At 42.7% G+C, this 24,432-nt stretch overlaps 1 protein-coding gene across 2 annotated transcripts in view; it reads left to right on the forward strand.

The window, feature by feature from the left end:
• The window catches only part of DCTD (dCMP deaminase), a 53,846-nt gene that overhangs the window by 27,590 nt on the left and 1,824 nt on the right, over window positions 1-24,432 (forward strand). For both annotated transcript variants that reach the window (XM_059721847.1, XM_014594990.3), the window contains exons 3-5: window positions 949-1,084; window positions 20,184-20,300; window positions 22,413-22,509. In XM_059721847.1, coding sequence (XP_059577830.1) covers window positions 949-1,084; window positions 20,184-20,300; window positions 22,413-22,509 — 350 coding nt within the window. The remainder of the gene's footprint in view (window positions 1-948; window positions 1,085-20,183; window positions 20,301-22,412; window positions 22,510-24,432) is intronic.

Genomic DNA, 24,432 nt, shown 5'->3' on the forward strand with positions numbered 1-24,432 from the left:
GCATTTTTTGTGGGTGTTACCCCAAGTAAAGTGCTTCAGTATCAAAAATTATTAACATTTAGAAACTAATTCTAAGAAAATGTATGCATTTCTGTTTTCTCCTAGTAAATGTAGCTACTATTGATGTAAATAATACTAGTAAGTTTGGAGATGATGAGTTTTTCTTATCAGATTATTGGGTTTTTATATGAAATCTTAAACCAACATACCTTACTTTAAAGGCATTGTGCAATTTGTTTCTCATCTTGTATTGGTTTACATTTTTCTTGCTTGGCATTTGACTTCCTCCCCTTTCAGACGTCCTTTTCCACTCTTGTCTTCTTCCATGCATCCTTTCCTATATTTACATATTACCTTCTGATTTCCATCTTCCTCCTGTAATACACTTCCAAAAGGCCTGTTGGCCCTATCCTCCCTTTAACCTGTTGTGAACAAAATAAGTGAGAAAACAGGGGAGTAAAATCCTAGTAAAATTATGACAGTAAGAAGGTACATGTTAGACTTCTTTACTCTCCTTTGCTGTTTTTACCACATGCCTCTTAGTTTACCTACATATCAGTCAGTCAGGGTCAGATCCTTAGTTTGGCTGGTTTATATATTAAATAATCATCAGAATAACTAGCTTGTTTTTAATTTTTGCATTTGTGACTTAAGCTGTATTAAAATAGGACATCCTTATTCAAAAATAAGCGTCCCCACACAGATGTGGATGAAAATAACAAATGATGGGAATATTAAATAGATCAAATATTGTGGTACAAGTTGGCATAGACCTGTTTCATGTCACTAGAACTATGCTGATTTTATGCCACATATGAGGCCTGGTTGAGACTCTGGGCTTTCAACTCTTATATGATTAAAGCACTTTAGCTTGAATCTTTATGCAGTTTTGTAAACCACCTTGCATGCTCCTTGTGCCTTACTAGTAAATAATGTTTTTCTATTCAGGTTGGTGCTTGTATTGTGAATTTGGAGAACAAGATTGTTGGGATTGGATACAATGGGATGCCTAATGGTTGCAGTGATGACTTGCTACCCTGGACAAGAACAGCAGAGAACAGGCTAGATACAAAATATCCTTATGGTAAGTAATACTTTCTAGGCCACTTCCTGACATTAATCCCTGCATGTATAGCCCAGTTTACTGCTTGCAAACATGTTGAGGTTTTCCATCTGATCAAAATAGATCCCTCTACTGGCAGCTCTCCAGTGGACAGTACATATTGCAAGGGGGCCTCACTGTGCGAGAGGTGAACCCCAGTTCTAGCAAGTCTTTATAGAGTGCACATGAACTGGGACTTCTGTTTTCTGTAAGGCTTTAAATTAAATAATTTTTAGTGTATTTTTTTCACAAGGACAGCAAAAGGCATATCCATGGTAAAAATAGCATCTCTTGCTAGACCCAGGGCGGGCAATTATTTCAGCTGGAGTGCCGCTTAACGAGTTTTGGTGAGCTGTTGAGGGCTGCAAGGGTAGCTCTGCCCCTTGACAAGTGCCCTGTCCCTTCTCTTTGTCTCTTAGTTGCCATCTTGGGACAGCACTTGGGACAGGAAGTCCCACCCCTAACCTCTGACCTTTGCCCCGTGAGTCCCTCCCCTTGTCTCTGGAAGTACGCTTTTTGGGAACAGGGTTTGCCATCTTACAACCAGAAAAAAGCCCTCAATTGTATACTAAAAATCAAACATCCTTAATAATATATTTTAATTTAATTAAAAAATATATTTTTGTCCTGATTTGTGTGTTGGTGCTGTATATATAGAAGTGATTGCATAATAGCTCAAAATGAAGTCTTACTCTTCTATATTGTGTGGGGTAGTATGAGTAAGTAGGTATGGAGTTTGTGGGGAGCTGTGGGTGTGTGTGGATGTGGGTGGGTATGGGGAGTTTGTTGGGATGTGTGGATGTGTGCATGGGTGGGTACGGGGTTTGTGGGGGCTATGGGGTATGTGGCAGGAGATGGTGGCTGGGGGGTGTGTGTGTGGGTGCATGTGTGTGGTGGGAAGTGAGTGTGTAGCAATGAGTGGGGCTTCCTCCAGAGGCCTGTGGATGTGGGTACAGTATTTGTGGGGTGTGTGATTGTGTGTGGGGAGGGTATGGATGTGGGGTTTACAGGGGGAGGGTTTGAGAGTATGTGGTGTATGCATAGGAGCCCCCCTGTGTGCACCCCCCCCCCCGCAACAGCCCAGAGCTTGTGCGCCCTGAAGCATCTCCCTGCCACTGCCAACAGTGCACAGCCCCAGCGTGCCCCATGCCTGCTCCACACTGCCCAACTGTGGCACATCTTGCCACCCTTGGGCATGCAGCAGGGACGGGGTGGCTCCTTCCGGCTGTTGTTGCTGGCCCCAGCCCCGCAGTAACAGCAGGGACCAGCGTGAGCAGTCCCAACCCCATGCTGGCTCTAGGCTTGCCTGTCTAGGCTGAGGGGCGGCAGTGCCAGACGGAAAGTATTGCTTGGTGGAGGCAAAGCAGCCTCCTTTTCTCGCCGCCACCAGGCAGGTTTTGGTGCGGCTACCCAGAGCCTCCACCATGCCAGGCTGCCCTGTGGTTCCATCACTGCTGCCTCTGGGATGCCTTGTGGCTGTGCTGCACTGAGGCAGGCCAGAGGCGGTGACCTGGCACAGTGCGGGCTCCAGGCAGCCATACCAGAAACTGCCCAACGGTGGTAAGGGGGAGAGGCCACTTTCCCTGTGCCAGGAACACTTTCTGCCCAGCACCACTGTTGGTACTGTGGCAGCTGCTGCTGCTGCTTAGCCTGTATGGGCAAGCCTGGAACCAGTGCTGGGGCCCAGGCTCAGAAGGGCAACATGGGATAGAAACTGCTGCTCACCTAGGGGCAAAAGTGGCCCCTCCTGCTTCAGCTGCTGGTGTTTTCTGGTGTAGCTGCTTGGAGCCCATGCTGGGCCGCCCTGCGTTTGCTTTGTGTTGCCACTGCTGCCCCACAGGGCAGCCCAGAGGTGGTGGTGATGCAGTGGAGATGCAGGTCAGCCCGGCGCAGGCTCCGGGCAGCTGCACCAGGAAGCGAGGGGGAGGGGCTGCTCTTCCCTCTGCACTGCTGCTGCTCAGCCTAGTTGGGTGAGCCTGGAGCTGGCGCGGGGCGCATGGGGTTGGGGCTGTGCACACTGGTCCCCGCCTGTACTGCGGGCCTGGGGTCAGCAGCAGAAGCACTAAAGAAGCGGCCGCTGCCTGAGCAGCCTAGAAAGGCAGTCCCTCCATGGAGCCACCCCAGCCTCTCTGTGTGCCCAGGGGGTGGCAGGACGTGTCATGGCTGGGTGGCACCTCAGCCGGGCGGGACCTAGTGACCTACCACAGGCTAGACAAAGCCCCTCCACGGGCTGGATCTGGCCCATGGGCCATATTTTGCCCACCCCTCTGCTAGACTTTAAGTTACTCTTCGAAGTCTTGAAAAAAAAAAAAAAAGAGAGAGTTCAGCAGAACTTTTTAAGATGGGAAATCAGCACCTGCCCCTCCCCCCCCCCCCCCCCCCCCGCTCCTCCCAACCTGCTTCCGGGAAATAGATGAATTCTGGTTGAAATTTTCCACATAGGTTGAATTCCCCCCTCTCTTTCCCCTTCTTCAACTGAGGCAAAGCTGGCTTGGAAAAAAATCTTAGCCTGAACAGTTGAAGTTTGGCAGAGTTAGGTTACTTGATAGTGACCAGTTTCCTATTTCAATCTTGCTACCAGGATACCTATAATGAAAGCAGTACAACAGTAAAACTAAGATTTGAGTACTTTTATCCCTGGGTTTAAGAAGTGGCTGCTTTTTTTATCCTCCTGGATAAGTATGAAAAATTCATCCTGGATATCCTGCACCGATTACAACAGAATACTATTTCTAATCAAGCTTCTTCCAGTACTCAGTGTTTTATGTGAGGACTGTTGTCCTTTTCAATAAGATCTCAGTCCCACAAATTAGTTCATTAAGGCTGGACCCCTGTATCAATATAGAGGTCAGATCAAGATAGACTCTGAAATAAAGCTGTTAATCCAAGCTGATAAATTTAAAAAATGGGTGTGGTGGGGTGAAATTACTCTTTCTTTTCATAAGATCATTTAGGACCGTGTGGGGAGGGTCAACCTTTTTGTCAGGTGAGCCACAAATTAGCCCTGCACCTGCCCTAAGTGCCAGTCTGATCCCGTTCTGCTGCTCTGCTTTCTTCTCCCAGCCCTGTGCTCTTTGCTTGCTCTGCTGCTCATCTTTCTGCTTCCTTGCACGTACTTTCTGCCTGGTTTGTTGTTTTGCTTTTTTGTGCCTCAGCTGCCACTGTGCTACCTGCCTTCTCCATAATCTTGTGTGTGCCACATAGAGGCTGGCTATGCAACTTGTGTCACTCATTTTGCATGTTGGCCATCTCTGATTTAGGATAACTGGATGCCCTGATGATGACTTAATCCCCACCCCAAGTTTTCCATAAAATTTGTTCCAAGAACCAGTAATACAAGATGTTGTCATTTTTCCAGATAGTTTTGTTAAATGAACAGCCTAGAAAGGATGGTCAGATTTCCAGGAAAAAAAAATATCATGCACGCATATGCACCCAACAGGCCAGGCAAGTAGTTTGTGTTTTAAAAACATCCTGTTGATTAAAAGACCTGTAATAAACAGTTTGGTTTTGCATCTTCCCTGTTTTTTCTAATTGCCACTGTGCTTGTATGCAGATTGAAACTTTCTCCTTTCATCCTTGCCTTCTTCTGCCTGACTTGTTCAGAGAGGCTACAGCCCCATCTCCTCTTACATTACAATTTATCGTTGTAAAAATTCATTCTGTCACTAAAATTGTACCATACCATTGCTAAATAAATATAGTTGTGTGATTGTACTATCTGTATGTAGAGCTAGAAAATGGAGGATAGGAAGACTAGTCTCTAGTTCTCTTATAAATACCGATCTTAAAATTGGTTATGTATATTAACTCTGCCATAATACATGAAGGCTTTTTCAAAACTGACACTTGTAATTTCCATCCTACACTTGCTCACAGCCATTTGTTGATATGTTTGTTTTTATGCCAATATTTTCCCTTAGCTCCCTGCTGTTTACACTGTAATGCACTTAATAGAGAACAATTATATTTCCTTTCACTATCTTAAGGTAGATAAGACAACCTCTTTCAGTCTTCTTTTGTACAGTTGTCCATGAGCCTTTGAGTAGCCCTTTTTCTGCACCTGTTACAGAATGAATTAGATTTCCTTGCACGTGGGTGACTGGAATTTTATATTCAGTGCCCCAGATGAGGTTTTATGAGTTTCTTGTACAATATAAATGGACAAAATAGCAGGATTATTACCATTGTACAGGAAATACCTTTTCATATGCTTCTTTGCCTTTTTAATTCTGGCAGCCCTACTCTGTTTCCGATTGGCTTACCATTTTTTTAGCAGAAAATGGTATTAATTGTTACTTCATTGCTGTAACTTAATTCCTCAATTAAATCTAGTTATTTTTGCTGGATATTCTCATCCTTCTCTATATCAACTAGACCTCCATGTTTGATGTCATCAACAGATTTTATAAGCATACTCCTAGCTTTTGTGCATATGTCATTAATTAAAATATTAAGAAAGCATCACACTTTTTGGCCTTTTTCTTACTTTATGGTTTTTGTATTAATTCCCTGTCTTCTCAATTTTAACTAATTTTCCATGTGGCAGTATCTGAAATGCTGCACAGAAGTCCCATTCTATTTCCTTTGTCTATAAAATCAATTGTCCTGTGGTGGGGAAGGGGTAGGGAAGGTAATCTGGTAAAATCTACTTTTTGGTAGACTCTTGTTGCATTTTAATCCGTTTTCTTTTATGTCTTGTAATTGTAATGCCTTGGATACTGTTGAGGTCAGACAGACCTGCAGGTTCTTAGAACACTTCATTTTCTTCTAGGTGTTTTTTTTTTTTATATTTAATAGTTGCACAGTATTATTCTCAACTTAATAGGTTTATTTAAAAAATCCTTGCTGGATTTGTGATTTTTTTTTTGTGTGTGTACATCAGTTCCTTCTTAATTCTGTGATGGAAATAACGAGTCAGTTCTTCCCTTGGAGTTGCTTAAGCCCTCGGAGTTTTGTTTCTCTTCCAGATATTATAATTCCATACTTTCGTGCTTGTTAGCCATCCTTCTTGAAAACTTAGGCAAATGTTTTTCTTCTCATGCCATCATTGTCTTTAATTTTGGTGTATTGTGGCCCTAGTTCTTGTATTTATAATAAGTATATGTGTGTGTGTGTGTTTATATTTATGTGTTGTATATAAAAAACATTAATAGTTATTTTATTATGGCCGAGGAACCTTTTAAACTGCTTGTTCAAATATCCTTTGCAAAGTCTAATTTGGTTTAACTTTTTTCAGTTCTTGTTTTTATCTCTAAGACAAGCAAAGAAATGTAGATCAATCCTTTTTCCATTCCTTGAAGGCTTTTTGCTTATTCTTAATATCTTTGTGAGGTGTCCAGCTTGGTCTGAATCTTTTCTCTACAAGTGTGTGATTGTTCTATTCCACTGCTTTGCATGGAATATGGGTTCTTGAATAGCTTTTGCACTTTGGGATTAAGGAATTTCTCCATATTCATGTAATTGAGCTCTCTAATTTGACTTCCCAAACTAGGTCCTTACTCTTTCTAAGTAGCTCTTTTGAAGTTAAAAACATTAGTTACAACTACTCTTGTTGATTCCATTTTAATTTAAATGAAAGGATAACTTATGATGACTTGAGCCAAACCCTATTTTCTATGGCCAGTTCTCTCTCCTACCGGTCCTGTAACTTACGAAAGAGTTTAAAATAACATCACCTATGTTTTCTGTGACTACTAGCTGCAGTAGTCTAGTGGCTCTGACATTTAGGAGTAACTTGTGCCCTCTAGTTTTTGGTATTTGTCCTCTAGTTTGTATTTGGAAGTTCACTTTGACAGTGGAACAATTACAAGTAGTGTTTCTCTCTCTAACAACATAAGACAGGAAGGTGTTACAGAAAACATATGTCATTAGAAAGAATGGTTTTGTGACTGAGAACTTGCATTAGGACTTTCAGAATTAGGAACAACCCAGATCATCCTAGACGATTGTGCAACCACGGGCAAGTTGTTTTTTTTTTTTTCTGTTCTCTCAATGAAGTCCTGAAACCTTAATTGACATGAATAGAGTCAGGATTATAGTTGGTCTCAATTTCCTATTTGCAAATTAGGATGTGATTAGCATGTTCTTCATAGCAAAGAGTTGGTGTGAGAATAAAAACTAATGTTGGCAGACAGACATTGGACGACAATATGTTGCTCAGGTGATAATTGGATAAAACTGTTCTTTAGTTTTAGTGTATTTTTAAACCAGCAGATAGTGTGTTCAGAAATTGTACTGGCCTAGGCATGCAAGCTGATGACAGGGACTCAGCATCCTGCAGGGGGAGATTTGTATTTTATAGCATCAGGCCTCTTTATCTCCTGCCTGGATTGGCTTTTTCCAGGCTACCAGTTAATGGATGTTCTGTGCATCTGACTAATTTTGGGGAGATTAGTCTTGAACATCCAACTTATTACGACACTACTGAAAGCTGAACCTAAAGATGTATGAACCTAAAGTAGAACAGGCAGAAGCTTCTTGGCAATAAGATCGCATTTTTTGTTTTCAGGCACAGCTGAAGCTGAATGCCTTCTGGTTTTGTTAGATAAATCCATGGATTTGACGATTTACTGTTTCCTTACAACACACTTAAAGTGCTCACATTTTTTGCTTTTATCAACATAAGTCTTAATATTAATGTGTGTTGCTTCATTCGCTTGATGTCCCTCTGTTTGTACAGTAATCTAAGAATATTTTTGACAACCAGTCTAATTGGAGATTTTGCGCAAGAAGGCTGGCTAATGTAGATCACTTTGAGCCTTTATACAAAGAATAAATTGAGCAGATCCTTTTCCCAAATATTTGTGGACTTGTTTAGATTTTAATAAAGTGTATATGCACATTTAAAAACAATGCACTGTACATGCTGTATAAAATGAAACAAACTGGCTTTTTGTTCTAAATATTAACAATTGTGCTAGGATATGCTACTTATTCATTTTCTTCAGTGATGAGGATTCCAGGTTACTTACGTGAAATATATATAAAGAATCATTTTGACCACGTAAAAACTGATGGAAGGTTATAATTAAATTGCAGAATTACTAACTCAGACATTTAGAATTTAGTGTCATTCTTGCAAAATTGTGAGATTTTAAAAATGCTTTTGTGTTTTGTTTTTAAAGAACTTTTTGGTGCACTTAAAGTAAGTGGCCAAGCTTTTCAGAGCCATGAGAGCAAGAAATGCACATTTTTAATACAAGTGAAATTTTCAGGATCTGGACCTTCAAGAAACACACCATATGTCACAGAACTTTAGTAAGATTGTAGTGGTTGGCAATGCTGCCATTTCTTGAGGGCTATATCGCCCTGTGTGACTGAGACCAAGAGAACTCTTATTTAGAGGGCGCCAATGTCCCTTAGTATGATAGCCCCAGCAAACTCCAGAGAAACTTCTGTTGGTATTTAGTGAGGAGGTTTCAGTGTATTTGATGGGGCTAATAGTCCTGTGAAATGAGGACCAGTAGTTCTTTATTACACTGTCCCAAGCTACTCTTGGAGATAACCAAGTATATATTCTATTAGTCATGAATGAAATAGAAGCAGCACTAGTTTCTCTACTGCTGTAATAGGAAATGGGGCAGGTAGCAATGGCAGCAGAATGCCTGAAGGAGTGTGGAGGGAAGTGGTAAAAAACAAGTGTGAAAGAGTCCTAACAGGACTGAGGCTCCTCACCCAGATGTCCATTAACTTGGAAACCCAAGAAACTAAAGCCCTGCACAGGACTAGAGCTGTGATTAAAATCACAATCCTGGTCTACTCTCATTTTACCCTGCACCAGGGATGGGCTTCTTGAATAAGTAAACAAAGTCCATGTTCCTGTTAGTGAACCCTCCTCCCTTCTCTAGCCCCCTTCACACACTCAGCAAAACTTTTATTTTATCCAAGTCAGAGGAGTATCCTGCTCCCCTCCTAGGTTTCTTAAGAAACATTTTTCCACCAAAGATCCATTTCCTTAAAGGGTTTTGGGGGAATCACCCACTGAAATAGTTATTTTGAAAGTACCAGAGCTTTGTCTCATTTCACTAACCAGGTGGGAGTCAATTGGGTGGGGGTTTTTTTTTCTCACATAGTGTATATTATTTTAGAAAAAAATTACTGCATTGGGAACTCATTGCTTCCGTAATTTGTGAACTTCTACTGCCAAAGTAACCTTGCTCATAAAGCCTTCTCTTCTGTTTTATAACAATGAAAAATGTTGTCTTAAGTGCATTTTATTTGTATATACTGCTTGTACAATATTACAAACTGTGTATAGGCTTTCATATAGTAATTGTTGTATAGTAATATTAAAAAATGTTAAATTTTGCACTGAGTAATTGCTACTTGCCTGATGAAATATGGTGATTCTTTGTCACAGCTTGGTCAAGTAAACACAACGTTAATAAACACTTTGGATGGTTATATGGTTCTTATAGATTCATAGATGTTAGGGTCAGAAGGGACCTCAATAGATCATCGAGTCCAACCCCCTGAATAGGCAGGAAAGTGTGCTGGGTTCAGGTTACCCCAGCCAGATGCCTATCTAACCTCCTCTTGAAGCCCCCCAGGGTAGGGGAGAGCACTACCTCCCTTGGGAGCTCATTCCAGATTTTGGCCACTCTTTAACTGTGAAGAAGTTCTTCCTAATGTCCAGTCTAAATCTGCTCTCTGCTAGCTTGTGGCCATTATTTCTTATAACCCCCAGGGGCGCCTTGGTGAGTAGAGCCTCACCAATTCCCTTCTGCACCCCTATGATGAATTTATAGGCAGCCACAAAGTCGCCTCTCAACCTTCTCTTGTGGAGGCTGAAGAGGTCCGGGTGCCCTAGTCTCTCCTCGTAGGGCTTGGCCTGCAAGCCCTTAACCATACAAGTGGCCCTTCTCTGGACCCTTTCCAGGTTATCCACATCCCTCTTGAAGTGTGGTGCCCAAAACTGGACGCAGTATTCCAACTGCAGTCTGACCAGTGCCCAATAGAGGGAAAGTATCACCTCCTTGGTTCTGTTTGTCATGCATCTGCTGATGCATGATAAAGTGCAGTTAGCTTTGCTGATGACTTCGTCACACTGATGACTCACATTCATCTTGGAGTCCACTAGGACTCCAAGATCCCTTTTCACTTCTGTGCTGCCAAGCAGGTCATTTCCTAGGCATTTTTCCTCCCTAGGTGCAGCACTTTGCATTTCTCCTTGTTAAATCACATTCTATTGTTTTCTGCCCATTTGTCCAACCTGTCCAGGTCTGCCTGTAGTTGTTCCCTGCCCTCTGGTGTGTCCACTTCTCCCCACAGTTTTGTATCATCTGTAAACTTGGACAGAGTACACTTCACTTCCTTGTCCAAGTCACTGATGAACACATTGAAGAGTATTGGTCCAAGGACCGAGCCCTGTGGGACCCCACTGCCCACGTTCTTCCAGGTCGATACCAACCCATCCACTGCCACTCTCTGGGTACAACCCTCTAGCCAATTTGCCACCCACAGAACCGTGTAATCATTCAAGTCACAGCCTCTTAATTTGTTCACCAGTATGGGGTGGGACACTGTATCAAAGGCCTTCCTGAAGTCTAAGTAAATGTATCTACCCCTACTCCTGTGTCCAGGTGTTTTGTAACCTGGTCATAAAAAGAGACTAGATTAGTCAGGCATGATCTACCTGCTATGAACCTGTGCTGGTTTCCCCTCAGCATAATTTTTCCTGCTGGGCTCTCACATATTTGAGCCTTAATAATCTTTTCAAAGACTTTACCAAGGATGGAGGTGAGACTGACTGGCCTATAGTTGCCTGGATCCTCCTTCCTCCCCTTCTTGAAAATAGGGACCACATTGGCCCTTTTCCAGTCCTGTGGGACCTGGCCCGTGTGCCACAAGTGCTCAAATATTCTTGCCAGTGGCTGTGCAGTGACATCAGCCAGTGCCTTCAGTACCCTCAGGTGGAACTCATCTGGGCCTGCCGTCTTAAACACATCCAGTCCTTCCAAGTGACTCTGCAACATCTTAGGGTCAACGCTTGGTAGTCTGGTGCCCTGCTGTTGCATCTCTACAATCCCATTGTGAGACTTGTCTTGCCCCTTGTTTAGGAACACTGAGGCAAAGAACTCATTGAGGAGTTCAGCCTTGTCCCCCCTGTCTGTCACCAATTGCTTTTGCCCATTCAGTAGTGGTCCTATACCACCCTGGGCCTTCCTTTTACACCCTATATATCTGAAAAACAATTTTTTGTTAGCCTTAACTTGGGATGCCATCCTCAGCTCCATGGTAGCTTTGACCTTTCTAACTGCCTCCCTACAACTGCGAGCTGAGTAGGCATATACCTCTTTAGTAATCTCTCCCTTTTTGCCCTTAGGCTGCTCTGGGTTTCTCTGGTCAGCCAAGGAAGCATCTTGGCGCCTTTCCCCCCTTTCCCCCGCATCAGGATCGTCTCCCTCTGTGCCCAAAGGATTGCTTCCTTAAGGCGCAGCCACCCTTCCTGGGCTCCCATCTCACCAAATCTCTTACTCTGCTGTGCATCATTGACTAAACTCCTGAGCTCGCTGAAGTCAGCCTTCCTAAAGTCTAGCACTTCCACCCTACTAGTTACCTTTCCCACTCTACGCCTTATGGTGAATTCTGTTATTTGGTGGTCACTGTCCCACAAGTGACCACTGATCTGTAGGTCCCCTACCATGTCATCCCCTGTTGCCAATACCAGGTCCAGTAAGGCATTCTCCCTAGTGGGACCATGTACCTCCTGCGTCAGGTGGAGGTCCTGCACACAGGATAGGAACCTGCGTGAAAGGTGGGAATTTGCTGTCTGCGTCTCCCAGTGGATGTCAGGGTAGTTTAGGTCCCCCATGACTACTGCTTCCCTAGTCTTTATGGTCTCAGAGCTGCCTCAGAAGTTCCAGATCTAGTTCTTCCCCTTGGTGTGGGGGTCTGTAGCAGACCCCTACCACCAAATCTCTTTCCCCTTGACCTCCATGTATCCTAACCCACAATCCTTCTACTTTCTCCTCCTCCAATTCCATCTTGATAAGGGGCGATGTATAACGCTCCTTGACATAGAGCGCAGCCCCTCCCCCTTTCCTCCCCACTCTATCCTTTCTGTACAGCTTATAGCCCTCAATGTGTATTTCCCAGTCGTGGGTAGAGTCCCACCAGGTTTCTGTTAACCCCACTAAGTCGTAAGTGTTTTCTGCAAGCAGGAGTGCTAGTTCATCATGCTTGTTCCCCATGCTCCTAGCATTAGTGTATAGGCACTTGAGGTAACTAGTGCCTTTGTTGGCCCCTGGCTCTGATGCCCAATGGACCCTTTATTGCTTACCTGCTTGCTTACCTGTGCTGTACTGCTGGACGTCCCATGGATTGCAGGTTCCTGATGTTCTCCTTCTTCTGCCTCCCCGTCCCCTGTCTGAGCTACTGTTTTGTCCAAACATTTTATTATGGTAGGGGGGAAGATTTAATTTTACAATTGTAACCTGCTTCTTTATGGCAGGATTTACAGCATTCAGAAAGTAACAGTAATAGCATGAGCTAGGGCTTCTGACTGGGTAACATTGTAGGTGAGGTATTAAATTAAATACAAATTTATAAATGCAGCATGAGACAATATTATGCATTGGCAAAAGAAATAGAAATGATATAGTAATATACTATCAATAAGTAGCTAAGTTAGCCCCCTCAGCCTTCTTTTCCCACTTGTACAAACTAACAAATGATGGGAGTATCAAGGACATAGGCAAACTTCTTGTTGCAAGGTTATTTCTGTTGCTAATTAAGTCTTTAGAGGATGCTTTTCCAAGTCACTTCCAGAATGGAAACGGGCATTGCAACCTTATTACTGCTGGCTCTCTGAATATTTTAATGTGGAGGGGGACACCTTACCCAGAGGATTTTGTAAGAATGTTAGTTTTAATAGTTTCTTTGGAAAACTTAAAGAGTTATTATATACCTGTGCAGAATTTAAATGAATTGGAAAGTTAATTATTGCATTATTGCCTGAATGCAGTGTGCATTGCTGATAATTGGGAGAGTTCCCAACCTGTTGATACCAAGAGGTTACAAAATTCCATAATCCCAGGTGAGAAGTGTTTTTAGATTTAAATCTGGGCTCCAGGGCTCATTTTTCAGCTATTTAAGTAATGTGCTCCATGATATTGGGCAAATTGCACTGGTAAACTTAACGCACAAATAGGCATTGAGTAAGTCTGTAAAATAGCAGCCTGCCAAGGTTCTTTTCTGATGATTACAAATGGCATTGTTTAAGAAATACAAAGTATTTTTTTTACTTTTCTCCCTTTGAGATGCTGGTAGCCTTCTGAAGCATTGCCTTTGGATAGAAAATGTTCTTTCTTGGATTTTTTATCTGTGATCTCTTCATTTTATTTATTTTTTTAAATTCAGTTTTTAAAAATGCATGAAAAATGTAGTCCTTAGAGTCTCTTATAGGCATGAAGGAACCTTTCCTCCAAACTTATAGTGGAAATTTTCAACTTCTGTAATTCTCTCTTTATGGCTGAAGGTAGATATCACAAATTTAACTTGTCATATAATTCTCACCTAAGAAGCAAAAAATATATTTTAAATAAATCAGTTTTAATTATTTTTTAGTTTTCTGACCTCTTAAAACTGGTCTGTCTGCTTTTTATGGTACACTAAAGCAGTTGGATTCATACTCCTAGCTTTATCTTTGCAGATCCCATAAATATTTTAGGTTGCTGTCTGTATTAAAGATGTATTGCTTAAAGGGACTTAACTTCATAGTGAACCTGAACACTAATTCAAGATATAGTAAGTGTTGTAACTCAGTTCCCATTATCTGTCTTTCTGTCTCTGGCATGTATGTACATGTACTTATCATTGCATGAACATGAGCCAGCAGTGTAATGCTGTGCCCAGCAGGGCAAACAACGTGCTGGCATGCATTAACCGTTGCATCTCATGCAAAACTAAGGAAGTGATACTCTCACTGTAGTCCACACTGGTGAGACCACAGCTGGAGTGCTGCGTCCAGTTCTGGGGGCTGCAATTCAACAAGGACGTGGAAAAACTTGAGAGGGTGCAGAGAAGAGCCACCCATATGATCAGGGACTTGCAAGACCAGCCATATGAGGAGAGGCTGAGGGACTTGGGCCTTTTCAGCCTACAGAAGAGAAAGCTGAGAGGGGAATTGGTAGCAGCTTATCACTACATCAGGGGAGTACCTCAAGAACTCGGGGAATAGCTGTTCACCAGGGCACCCCTGGGAAAGACCAGGAGCAATGGATACAAACTCCTGGAAGGCCGCTTCAGGCTCAATTCCAGGAAAAGCTCCTTCCCATTCAGGGTGTCCAGACTGTGGAATAAACTCCCTCCAGTGGTGGTGCAGTCACCTACCCTGGAAATCTTCAAAAAGAGACTGGACAATCACCGCGCTGGGGTCACTTGACCCCAGTTGTCTTCCTGCCTATGCAGGGAGGCTGGACCCCATGATCTACAAGGTCTGTTCCAGCCCCTAACAATCTATGAATCTATATGATGCTGATCTGAGAAGCAATGAGTTAAAACGGGAGGTGGTAGCTGCTGAGTTGTACCAGCATTATTCTGCAGTATGGCCAGGTTGGCTCCATTTCAGTATCATTTAGTTTTCTGCAATAACTTCCAACTATTCTGCTCAGGTATCTAGTCAGAGATGAAGTGGCTTTTTCTCTCCCCCTCTTTCCCCCACCCTACAACCCCCATCATTACAAAGCCATTCGTAGAGTAGCCCAAAAAACTATGATATATTTTCCCTTAGGGCCCCTCACACACACAACTTTTATTATGCATGATAAAATGGCTTACTTGCCAAAAAGTAGCCAACCAGCCACAAAGATGTTGCTTGAAAAATGTAAAATGCGCTCTCCTCTCTCCCACCCCCCTCTGGTTTCTGTCAAGCTTAAATTTGAACATGGGCCGTATCACACACTGAAAGATGGATCCTAGGTGGATCTTCTTGACACCCCAAGGTGCGTTGCTCCCTTCCTTGCATCACCTATCTGCTAGTGCTGACAACCAGCTGGTCATCAGCATTAGCATGAGGTTGGGGATCAGCATCAGGACAAGGCAGTACCATGCTACAGTAACGCATACTAGCTCTGCATATGCTAGCTCCATAATTGTATGCAGTTGAGCTGGTGTGTCAGTGCATAGCCTGATACAGTCTGATATTGAGCACTACTGCAGCTATATTGATTGGCTTTGGAGCTAGTCTACATAGATTCTTTGGCCTGGCATTGCCTTGCACCATAATTTGTCATATGGAAGTGACTGGCTCATCTAACTGAATAAGCATCCCTACAGCATCCCTGAGGTATGTATGTAGGAGCCTCATAATGGAATCTACAAAAAGGCAGCATACTTTGTGGAAAGGGATAGTAGTTTAGGGACTCAGTACTAGTGGGTGCCTTCCTTTCTGGAAAACTCACAGCCCAGAATCTTCTTGTTAAAGGTGAGAGGTGCCTATATCTTCCTCTGCTTGAGGATATTCAAACCCAATCTCTCTCACTTTCTAAGAGACTGCCCTAGCCACCAGACTAGAGGCTGGTCCAGGATGAAAGTGCTCATCATTTTCCCGTGTTGTGAAGCTGTCCTTTGCAAGGAATGCTGAAATATTCATTGGGCCAAAGAGAGGGGAGGATGACTCTAAAGCTTGGGAGTTAAGGGAAATGGGAACCATAGGGCTTCTGGTCTGAGAATGTTTATTTTAAGTATTTATTTCAACAGGCAATATAACCTAGATCTCCCCTTTGCCCTGAGTGCTGCAACTGTAAAGCTGCAGAGTCATGGATACTTCTGTTTACTCATGGTCAGATTAATCTTGACTTGTTTTCAGCACAGCAAAATAATTTCAGTGGGGGAGATTGCATGAGTATTTATTATCTTGGTGGTCAGAGCATTCATTTGGGGTATGCAAGTTAAGATAGTGTCAGGCAGGAGAGGGAACTACACCTAGGACTTCCACTTCATGAGTGAATGTTGTAACTGATGAAAAAGGACATCACTATTCTATATGTTATGTGGGAAATGAAAGCACTTAATGGAGTTGGGCCCTCCAGGTGAGATGGGTAGAGGAATGCCAAAATTTTGGCTCTTAACAGGGTTCAGGTGCGAGGTACCTGCTTTGCTGTTCAACCCTGTCAGGACAGGCAGTCATGGGTATGCCCAAAGCAGACCTTTAAGAACCACTGAAAACTTGTATGTGTAGTCTATGGGGCTAGGGACAGACATTACATGTAAACTGGTTTAAGTGATCAGAAACAGGTTTAAACCTATAACAGAACAGATTTTCAGTGCACATAAACCAGTTTGAAAATGGTTGAAACTGGTTTGAGATAAATCTGGTTGAATTTAGTATCAAACTTAACTGATTTGGCTCAAACTGGTTTATGCAATGTCTGTCCCAGACCTGGATGCTTGAGTATTAACTGGTTTGGAGTGAGCTGCTCAACACCTAAAAACCATTAGATTGTTTTCTGCCTCCGTTGGCTTTTATGTCATCCATATCTCCTGCCCTCTTTCTGTCTAGCCAGTGTAGAAAGTAAGTTCTTTGAGGCTGTTGATATACCTTACTCTGGAGGTGGCCAACCTCTGTATGTGGCATGCAGTGGATCAGAGGGGGCAGGCAGCACAGTGGCAGATAGGACAGGGAGCAGAAAGCATAGCAGCAGATTGGGCAGAGAGGAGAGAAAAGAGTAGCAGATCTGGCAGTAGAAGGGATCAGAGTGGCACTTGGGGAGGGTCTGGTGCTTGATCTGTGGCATGCCTACCAAGGTAGGCTTACTTTGATTTGTATGCTGCTTAGAACAGTGGGAACCTTTAAAGTTAGTTGAAGCCTGTAGCTCCTACTGCAGTACAAATAATGAAAGAAATTGAGCACTAAAATTATAAGAAACACATTACATAGGATTAACTTAGCTATGTTGCATATTTGAAGTTTATTTCTGATTCTTTCTTTAATGTACATCTTCATATATTTGCATGTAAGCTATAACTATAAATCAGGGGTATCAAACTTACCTGGCCCCACAGGGCCAAATGAGGGTTACTGGGCCAGTCTAAAGGCCAGACTGACACTGGAACCCCTGTGCAGTGCCCATGGTGCTGGGTCCATGGCACATGGGGCACGTACTGCCCACAGCACACAGGCTGGACACATTGTGGTGCAGGTAGAAGGTCAGTCAAGGGTGTTGCATGCGGCACGTGTCCTAGACCCCCTGTGCCATGTATAGTGCCAGGTCCGGCCCATGTGCTGCATACAGCATGTGGGGCTGGACCAGCAGGGCACATTGCATGCCTAGCACTAGCCATATGGACTTGTCCTGCTGGACTTGTCCTTTGTGCTGGTTCTGGCATGTCTTGATCTGGACTGGCCCCTGGACCATCCTTCTGTGCTGTGTACAGAACATGCAGCACTGGGTCTAGCCCACGTTGTATGCAGCAGGCATAGCTGAGGCTAGAACATGGGGTCAGTCCAGCAACTCATGGGGCAGATCATATGGCTGAACATGGCACATATGGTCCATGGCCTGTCTGTTGGACCTCTGGTATAAAGTATACAGGATATGCAGTTTCAGTTGCAGTAGAAACCATGACTTTTTTTTTTACTTTTAAAATTTCTGGTCTCTTTAACGTTATATAATATGTGGCTTTGTAAGAAAGTAAATAGGTGGATAACATGGTCACACTGACATTGGAGGTCATAGATGTTTATACAGCAGTTGAAGTAATTGGTCCTTCAGGGTTTGTCTAAAACACACAGGCTATTGAGTACTAACATCCCATGTGAACACTCTTAGTATACATTAAGAGCATCTAATGCAGTATTTTAAAATATCCAAAAAGGAAGTAAGTACTCAAAAGCCAGGACACTCTAAATGCACATCCTCACATTGGAAAATTACTATGTGGGCAAGATCCAAATCAGATGAGTTTCTGCTTCTATGTCTTGAAGTAAGCAACGAGGGCTTTTGACTACAACCTGTCTTTTATACTCAGGTCAGTCATTCAAATTCAGCCCAAATTGATACATAGAATACTTTAATATTGTATAAGCAGTAGGGCTGTGTAAAATTTCACCAGGTGTTTCGTTTCAAAGCTGTTTCCCTACAGCATCCCTGAGGTATGTATGTAGGAGCCTCATAATGGAATCCCACAGGAGGAGTCCAGCAGAGCCCCTGCAGCCCTCTCGGGGGTACAGGCCCCTGATCTGCCTGCCAGATCACAGGAGGCTGCTCCTGCCTCCTGGGGCCAGCAGCAGCACCAATCTTCCCAGCACTGTGTGTGGGCTGCGCCCACTGCCAGTCCCAGTGGCAGGAACAGCCTCCTGTGATCCAGAAAGCAGATAAGGGGCCCGCACACCTGGGAGGAGTCCAGCAGAGCCCTGCAGCGCTCTTGAGGGTGTGAGCCCCTGATCTGCCTGTCGGATGACAGGAAGCTGCTCCTGCTGCCTGGAACCAGTGCTGAACGCAGCCCGCACCCAGCGCTGGGAAGATTGGTGCTGCCACTGGCCTCAGCCAGCAGCAACAACCTCATGTGATCCGACAGGCAGATCAGGGGCCTGCCCACACTCCTGGGAGGGTTGTGGGGACTCTTCTGTACTCCTCCCAGGGGTGCAGACTCCTGATCTGCCTACTGGATTACAGGAGGCTGCTGCTGCCTACAAGTGACAGTTTTGCTTGTCAACATCTTGAGGTGCAGTTTCCCAGAAACCCCTGGATCTATCTCTTTGAAACTTGGCAGGCTTCATGCTCTCTGAAGGGGCTACCATCCCTGTACGTTTCATCCAAATTGGGCATGAAATGACAAAGTTATAGGCTGATAGGCAGTTTCGTGCTTCCCCATTATAGTCTATGGGCGAAACATCAAAATAGCATTGAAACAGTTTCGATGAAACAAAACGGAACAGTGCTTTCAAAACTAAATGAAACACTGTTACATCAAAACATTGAAACAGAAGTCGAAGCAGAATGGTGGTTTTGCACAGCCCTAATAACCAGTGGGTTTTTATGTGAAATAAGGTAGCAGTCTCTGTCCATTTTTCCCACTCCCGGTAGAAAGCTTCCAAATATCACAACCCACCATCATTCTCAATGTTAGCTGGTAGTTCAACAGTGTGTGGTATGTTCTCCACCTTGTTTGCATGTCCAGGTATTTATGCTGTAGCAGTGGAACGGCAAGGGAGACTGAACTTTTCTTGTCCCACTTTGTAAGACATTACGAACATGCAGTCTGTCCATAGCAGCTGAGACACACTGGAGTCAAGTAGTATAGCACTGTTTTTTGGAGAAATGGAAGATGTTGGTTTTTCTGTTCAGGAAACCTGGGCCCATTTTTTTTTTAAATGAGCCAGAAACGTGTGTTAATATTAAAGATAGGAGGTGCTTTTATGCTTCCGAGTATGTCTTGTGGGGTGGTATGGGCACTAAGGCACGTGGTTGACAGCTCAGAGGTCACAAGTTTGAGGCCATAGCAGAAGTGCTCATGTTGATTCTAATGAATCCGTGAATTCTGCTAAATACCTTGTCACAAAGACACAAAAAAGGAAAGGAAAGTGTCTTTCTTGTGTATCCTCAAGGTGAAAGAGTTCTGCAGCAAAACTGAGCAATTCTGAGACCCTGAGGATAGAACTGTTCATTTCTACTTCATGATTCTCCTGCTTTTTAAGAGCACACCATGCAGTCTTATAATACTAAGAATGTTCTATCTATGCATGTAAACACATAAATGAGCTGTTTTATATTGGCAATTAGATACTCCAGAGAGTTGTGAAGCCTTGAGATATTACTGCATTTAGGGTGGTTGAAACGACTTGGCCCACAGCCTAAGGCTTTGTTGTCTGCTAAAGGTGTTAGCAAATGGCAATGCTAATGCGCTTAATGATATTATTACTAATCGGCAGCCTGGTCAGAGCAATTGACTTTCATTGATCTGGATATTTCTGGTTCTTTCATTCTCTGCCCTCTCTGACAAACCATGCCAGCTAGTTACCTTTGAAAGGATGCAGCCAATTGTCTTAACACTTTTTTTAAATTTTAGAAAGACTCATTTTAATGAATAGTGTTAGGAATATTTGTCCCATTCTCTCTTTCTTTTTTTTAATCAGTGTGCCATGCTGAACTGAATGCCATCATGAACAAAAACTCAGCTGATGTAAAAGGCTGTAGCATGTATGTTGCCTTGTTTCCGTGTAATGAATGTGCAAAACTGATCATCCAGGCAGGTAAGGAATGATGTCAGCTTGATTTGTCAGGTTACAATTCTGCCTTCTCATCTATACCTTATCACAGATGTATTTGACTTTAAATTGCTCTTGTATAAATCTAAATTAATTGCACTGTCAACTTCATAAGATATTCCTTGTGTTTTTGCAGTTGAATGGTGCCAAATTTTTCCAGTGCTAATTGCGTCCTCTGTGATTCTTAGCATGATTCTAATTTAGGTTTGTAACTTAGACCAGGAGCTGCCAAAAAACAACATGGGCATTACAAAACTGAATGAACTTCTGCATGACACAAGGTCTACTGGGAACCTATACATGAAATTTCAATTTGAATGTGATACATGGTAGATAATTTAAAATCTTAAAAATATATTTTCTCATACATATTATCAGAGTTCTGTGATCCAACTTTAATAACGTCTTTCATAGAAGAAGATGCCCATGATTAATCTATCCCAAACTTAACATGTTGAGCAGCAGTGCTCAACTTTGTGGCCCTGCAGGCCAGATAAGTGGTGTTGGGCTGGCATGCAATTGTGATCCTGCACATTGGCCCAGTCCTGCATGCCAGATCCAACTGTGTCCTGGCCCAGCCCTGTGTAGAGGATTTGGCTGTGAAGTGACCTCACGCACCAGCCATACTGCAAACCAGTAATCTAGCATGCAGAGCTACATTATCCAGCTCATGTGGTTCCGTATAGGTCTGGAAACTTGGCGGCAAGGGAGTGGCAATTAATGTTGCCACTGCTACTGTGCTGCCAAATTTCCTTTTCTTCCTTGTATGTCCAGGTAAGTAGTGAAATAGTTAAATGTTGATGTTTACATACAATTTAGAGAGGACTCTTAGCAAAGCAAATGTGATAGCAATTCCAGTGAATTCTGAGGCTCCTATTCTGGCCTTTACCATTCTCCTACACATTTAGGATGGTGGGGGGAATTTGTTAATTAAGACATAAATAATCTTTTCTGACTGTTTTATGTGGATTTGAATGGGCATAGGCATTTAACAGTCTGGAAAAGTTGAAAGCAATTGGGGAAAGCAGTTTTTCCAAGATATATATATTTAACAAAGGAGCTGATGGAAATTAGGGCTTTAAGTTGTTGAGTTTAATGGGAGGGCTGCTAGAGATTGTACTAGGACTGTTGGAAACTAGGTTTTCACTTGAATTAAAAGGGTTTATTATTATTCAATAAGCATATGCTCTCTGTGGGGAACACTGCCTTTTTGTGCAGAATAGCGTACACAAACTTTTAGGGTTGAAAGGGGTTAAAAGTATTTGTTTTCCAATTTTCTGTGGAAAATGTTTAAAAAAACCAAAAAACTACCCCTGCCCCACCACATGCATGCACGCAGGCACACTTTCTAAGCGTGCCTGTTCTTCAAAACTGTTCAAGAGAAATGGTGCCCAACTTTTGGCTTTGCAGGCTGGATGAATGGTATGATGTCAGTCTGTGGCCGTGACCTGGCAAACGTTGGTCCTGGCCCAATCCAGAGCATGCCAGATCGGGCCCCAGTCCTATGCATCAAATCCATATCCATAGCCCTAGCCCCATGCACAGCAGATTGGCCTGCTGCCCTGGCCCAAACCATGTGTGCACCATCCTGGCCCTGCTGTTCTAGCCTGGCCCTATGGCCTACCACCCCACCCTGGCTCTGGCCATAACCCCACATGCATCAGACTTGCTGCCTGGCCCCATGTGCACTGGATTGGGCCCACCCTCCTGCTCATGCCAAATCAGGCCCATTGCTCTAGTCCTGGCCCTGTGCATATCCGCTGGATCTTGCATGTGGGCCTGCCTGGCTTGATAATTGGGCATTAGGAGAGTTGTGGCAGCATTAATTGCTAACTCTCTCCTGCTGCCAAACTTCCAAACCCTTGGGGAGCCCGGTGGCCTGATCTGGCCTACAAGCTGGGAGTTCTGTTTGGTACCCTTTCACTCTTAAAAATACAGCTTGTAAGTGTTTTGGTTTTTTTTGGTTTATTTATTTAAATATGATTGCCAGGTCCATCTAGAGTGTACCGATAAGTGTTCTCTTTAGCCTTTGTATCAATTTTAAAACCTATCATATTAAAGGAATTCTATCAAGTAATTTCCATAATATCTTTCCAGGCATAAAAGAAGTTATTTTCATGTCTGACAAGTATCACAATTCCCCTGAAATGATGGCTGCCCGGCGCATGTTCGATTTAGCTGGAATTATTTACAGGTAAAACAAAGAGTCTTTGACTGGTGGCTAGTACCATATTTACTCAAATATAAGATGACCCTTAATATAAGATGACCCTCCCCCCCAATTGTTAGGTTCTATACATGGACAACTTTATAAATTCGTTAATTTACCAGGTTTAGAATCTAATTATTGGAGGTTTGCTTTGTATTTGTTCCCCTCCCACTGCTGCAAGTTTTAGCACAGGCACTCCATAAGCACACTTTTGAGCAGCACTTTGACCCCTACTTACATATAGTACAAACTATGCGTGGTATAGTCCAAGACCAAAAAAATTACAAAGGAAAAAATTGCTCTGTGGGGAAGACCCCTTTTGGGCAAAAGCTTTTCTCCTTGAACAATATAACTTTTACTGTGGCAAATTCTGTTTTATATAAATTTAAAAACATTAATTATAATTTATAATATAACATCATATTTTTAAATTATAAAACTCCCATGTGAATTTAGTGACCGTCAAAAATGCTGAATTGAGAGTCCTTGAAACTGAAGTCCATTCTGTGCAGTAGAGCAGCAGATGCTTCCTCATTGCACTGTGCCTTGGAAGCATGTCGCAAGCCTGATTTGTTGGGTCTTGGAGTACAAAGATAGTTTAGACTCAATGCTCTTTCAATCCTTTGCATTTCTGTTGGGACTGCCAACAGGAATGCCAGTTTGTGGGGGAGGAGGAGAAGAGGAGGTACTTTCTGAAACTGGACTGAAATTTTATTTTGTGGACCCCTGGGCCCTCATTGGAAGCAAAGCAAACTTGTGCTACAGCCAGTTTGGGCTGGATGGATTCACATTAACCACCTATTACAGTATTTATGCCTATCCCAGTATTCTGTAGTTAGCTTTCTTGGAGAAAAAGAAGGAGACTTGGCATACATATCCTGAGGTATTGAGATCTGAATGATATTTTAAGCGTAGATTTTTAAAGAGAGTGACAGATATCTGAAGACAATCTGTTTTACATATAATTTGATAACCAATAACATGCTATGGGTGAGGATAATTACACAGCTGGAGAGATTTCCCAATTCTGCGAAGTTTTACAATATTAATATGAAACCTTCTAAAAATTTGCAAATATAACAATTCTGACAGATAAAATTTTAGGATGAAAGCTACCTACTGGGCTAAGAAACATCCATGAACCAGTAAAGCAGTACTTGAAATTCAGTTTAAAGTCATTTGGTATATTTCCTGCCTATTAAGACTACTTCGCTAAGTGATGTATAAATCATTCTGATGCAAATGGAATTTTGCTACACTTTCTCCATGGTGAGAACTGTTTCTGGCATTTCAAATTACTGAGCTGGACAAAATGAACATCGGAATCCTTCACCATTTCTATGGTCAGTGGTATATTCTTCAGTGTGTTGACTGTTTGTTTCTTGTATTGATTATTAAGGATAGAGGCTGTACTTAATGAATCTCTTGAACTGAATTGCAGGGCTTAATGAGACACTAAATCCACACTATTTGCATAATCCTTTGTTTACTGGTAGATTGTAAAATATATACTCAGTCCCCAAATACCTTCCTTTCTAATTGCTGTAGCAGATGCTCTAATGATGTGAAAGGATGCATTTTGTGGCTGTATTAATTTTACAATACCAAAGTTATAATTTTTAAATAGTTCCCTCTTAACTAGTTTTTTCCCCTCCATGATGCATAATGCAGTATATTCCTTTTGCTCAAAAAAAAACATTGAAGAAAACTTTGGAAGTTTGTGAAAACTTGGCAAAGGGAAAAAAAAAAGAGAGAGATCAAATTTTATAGGAAAAACTGATAATATGATGCTGCCTCCTGCAGCTAAGTTGTTAGAAATCCTTTGACTCCCAGGTAATTTATGAACTCCAATAGCTGAAGAACATACAGACTAAGCAACGCCATGTGTCTTTTTGTCTTAGTCTTTCT

The sequence above is a fragment of the Alligator mississippiensis genome, chromosome 2 (assembly GCF_030867095.1).
Source record: "Alligator mississippiensis isolate rAllMis1 chromosome 2, rAllMis1, whole genome shotgun sequence".
NCBI classification, from domain to species: Eukaryota; Metazoa; Chordata; order Crocodylia; family Alligatoridae; genus Alligator; species Alligator mississippiensis.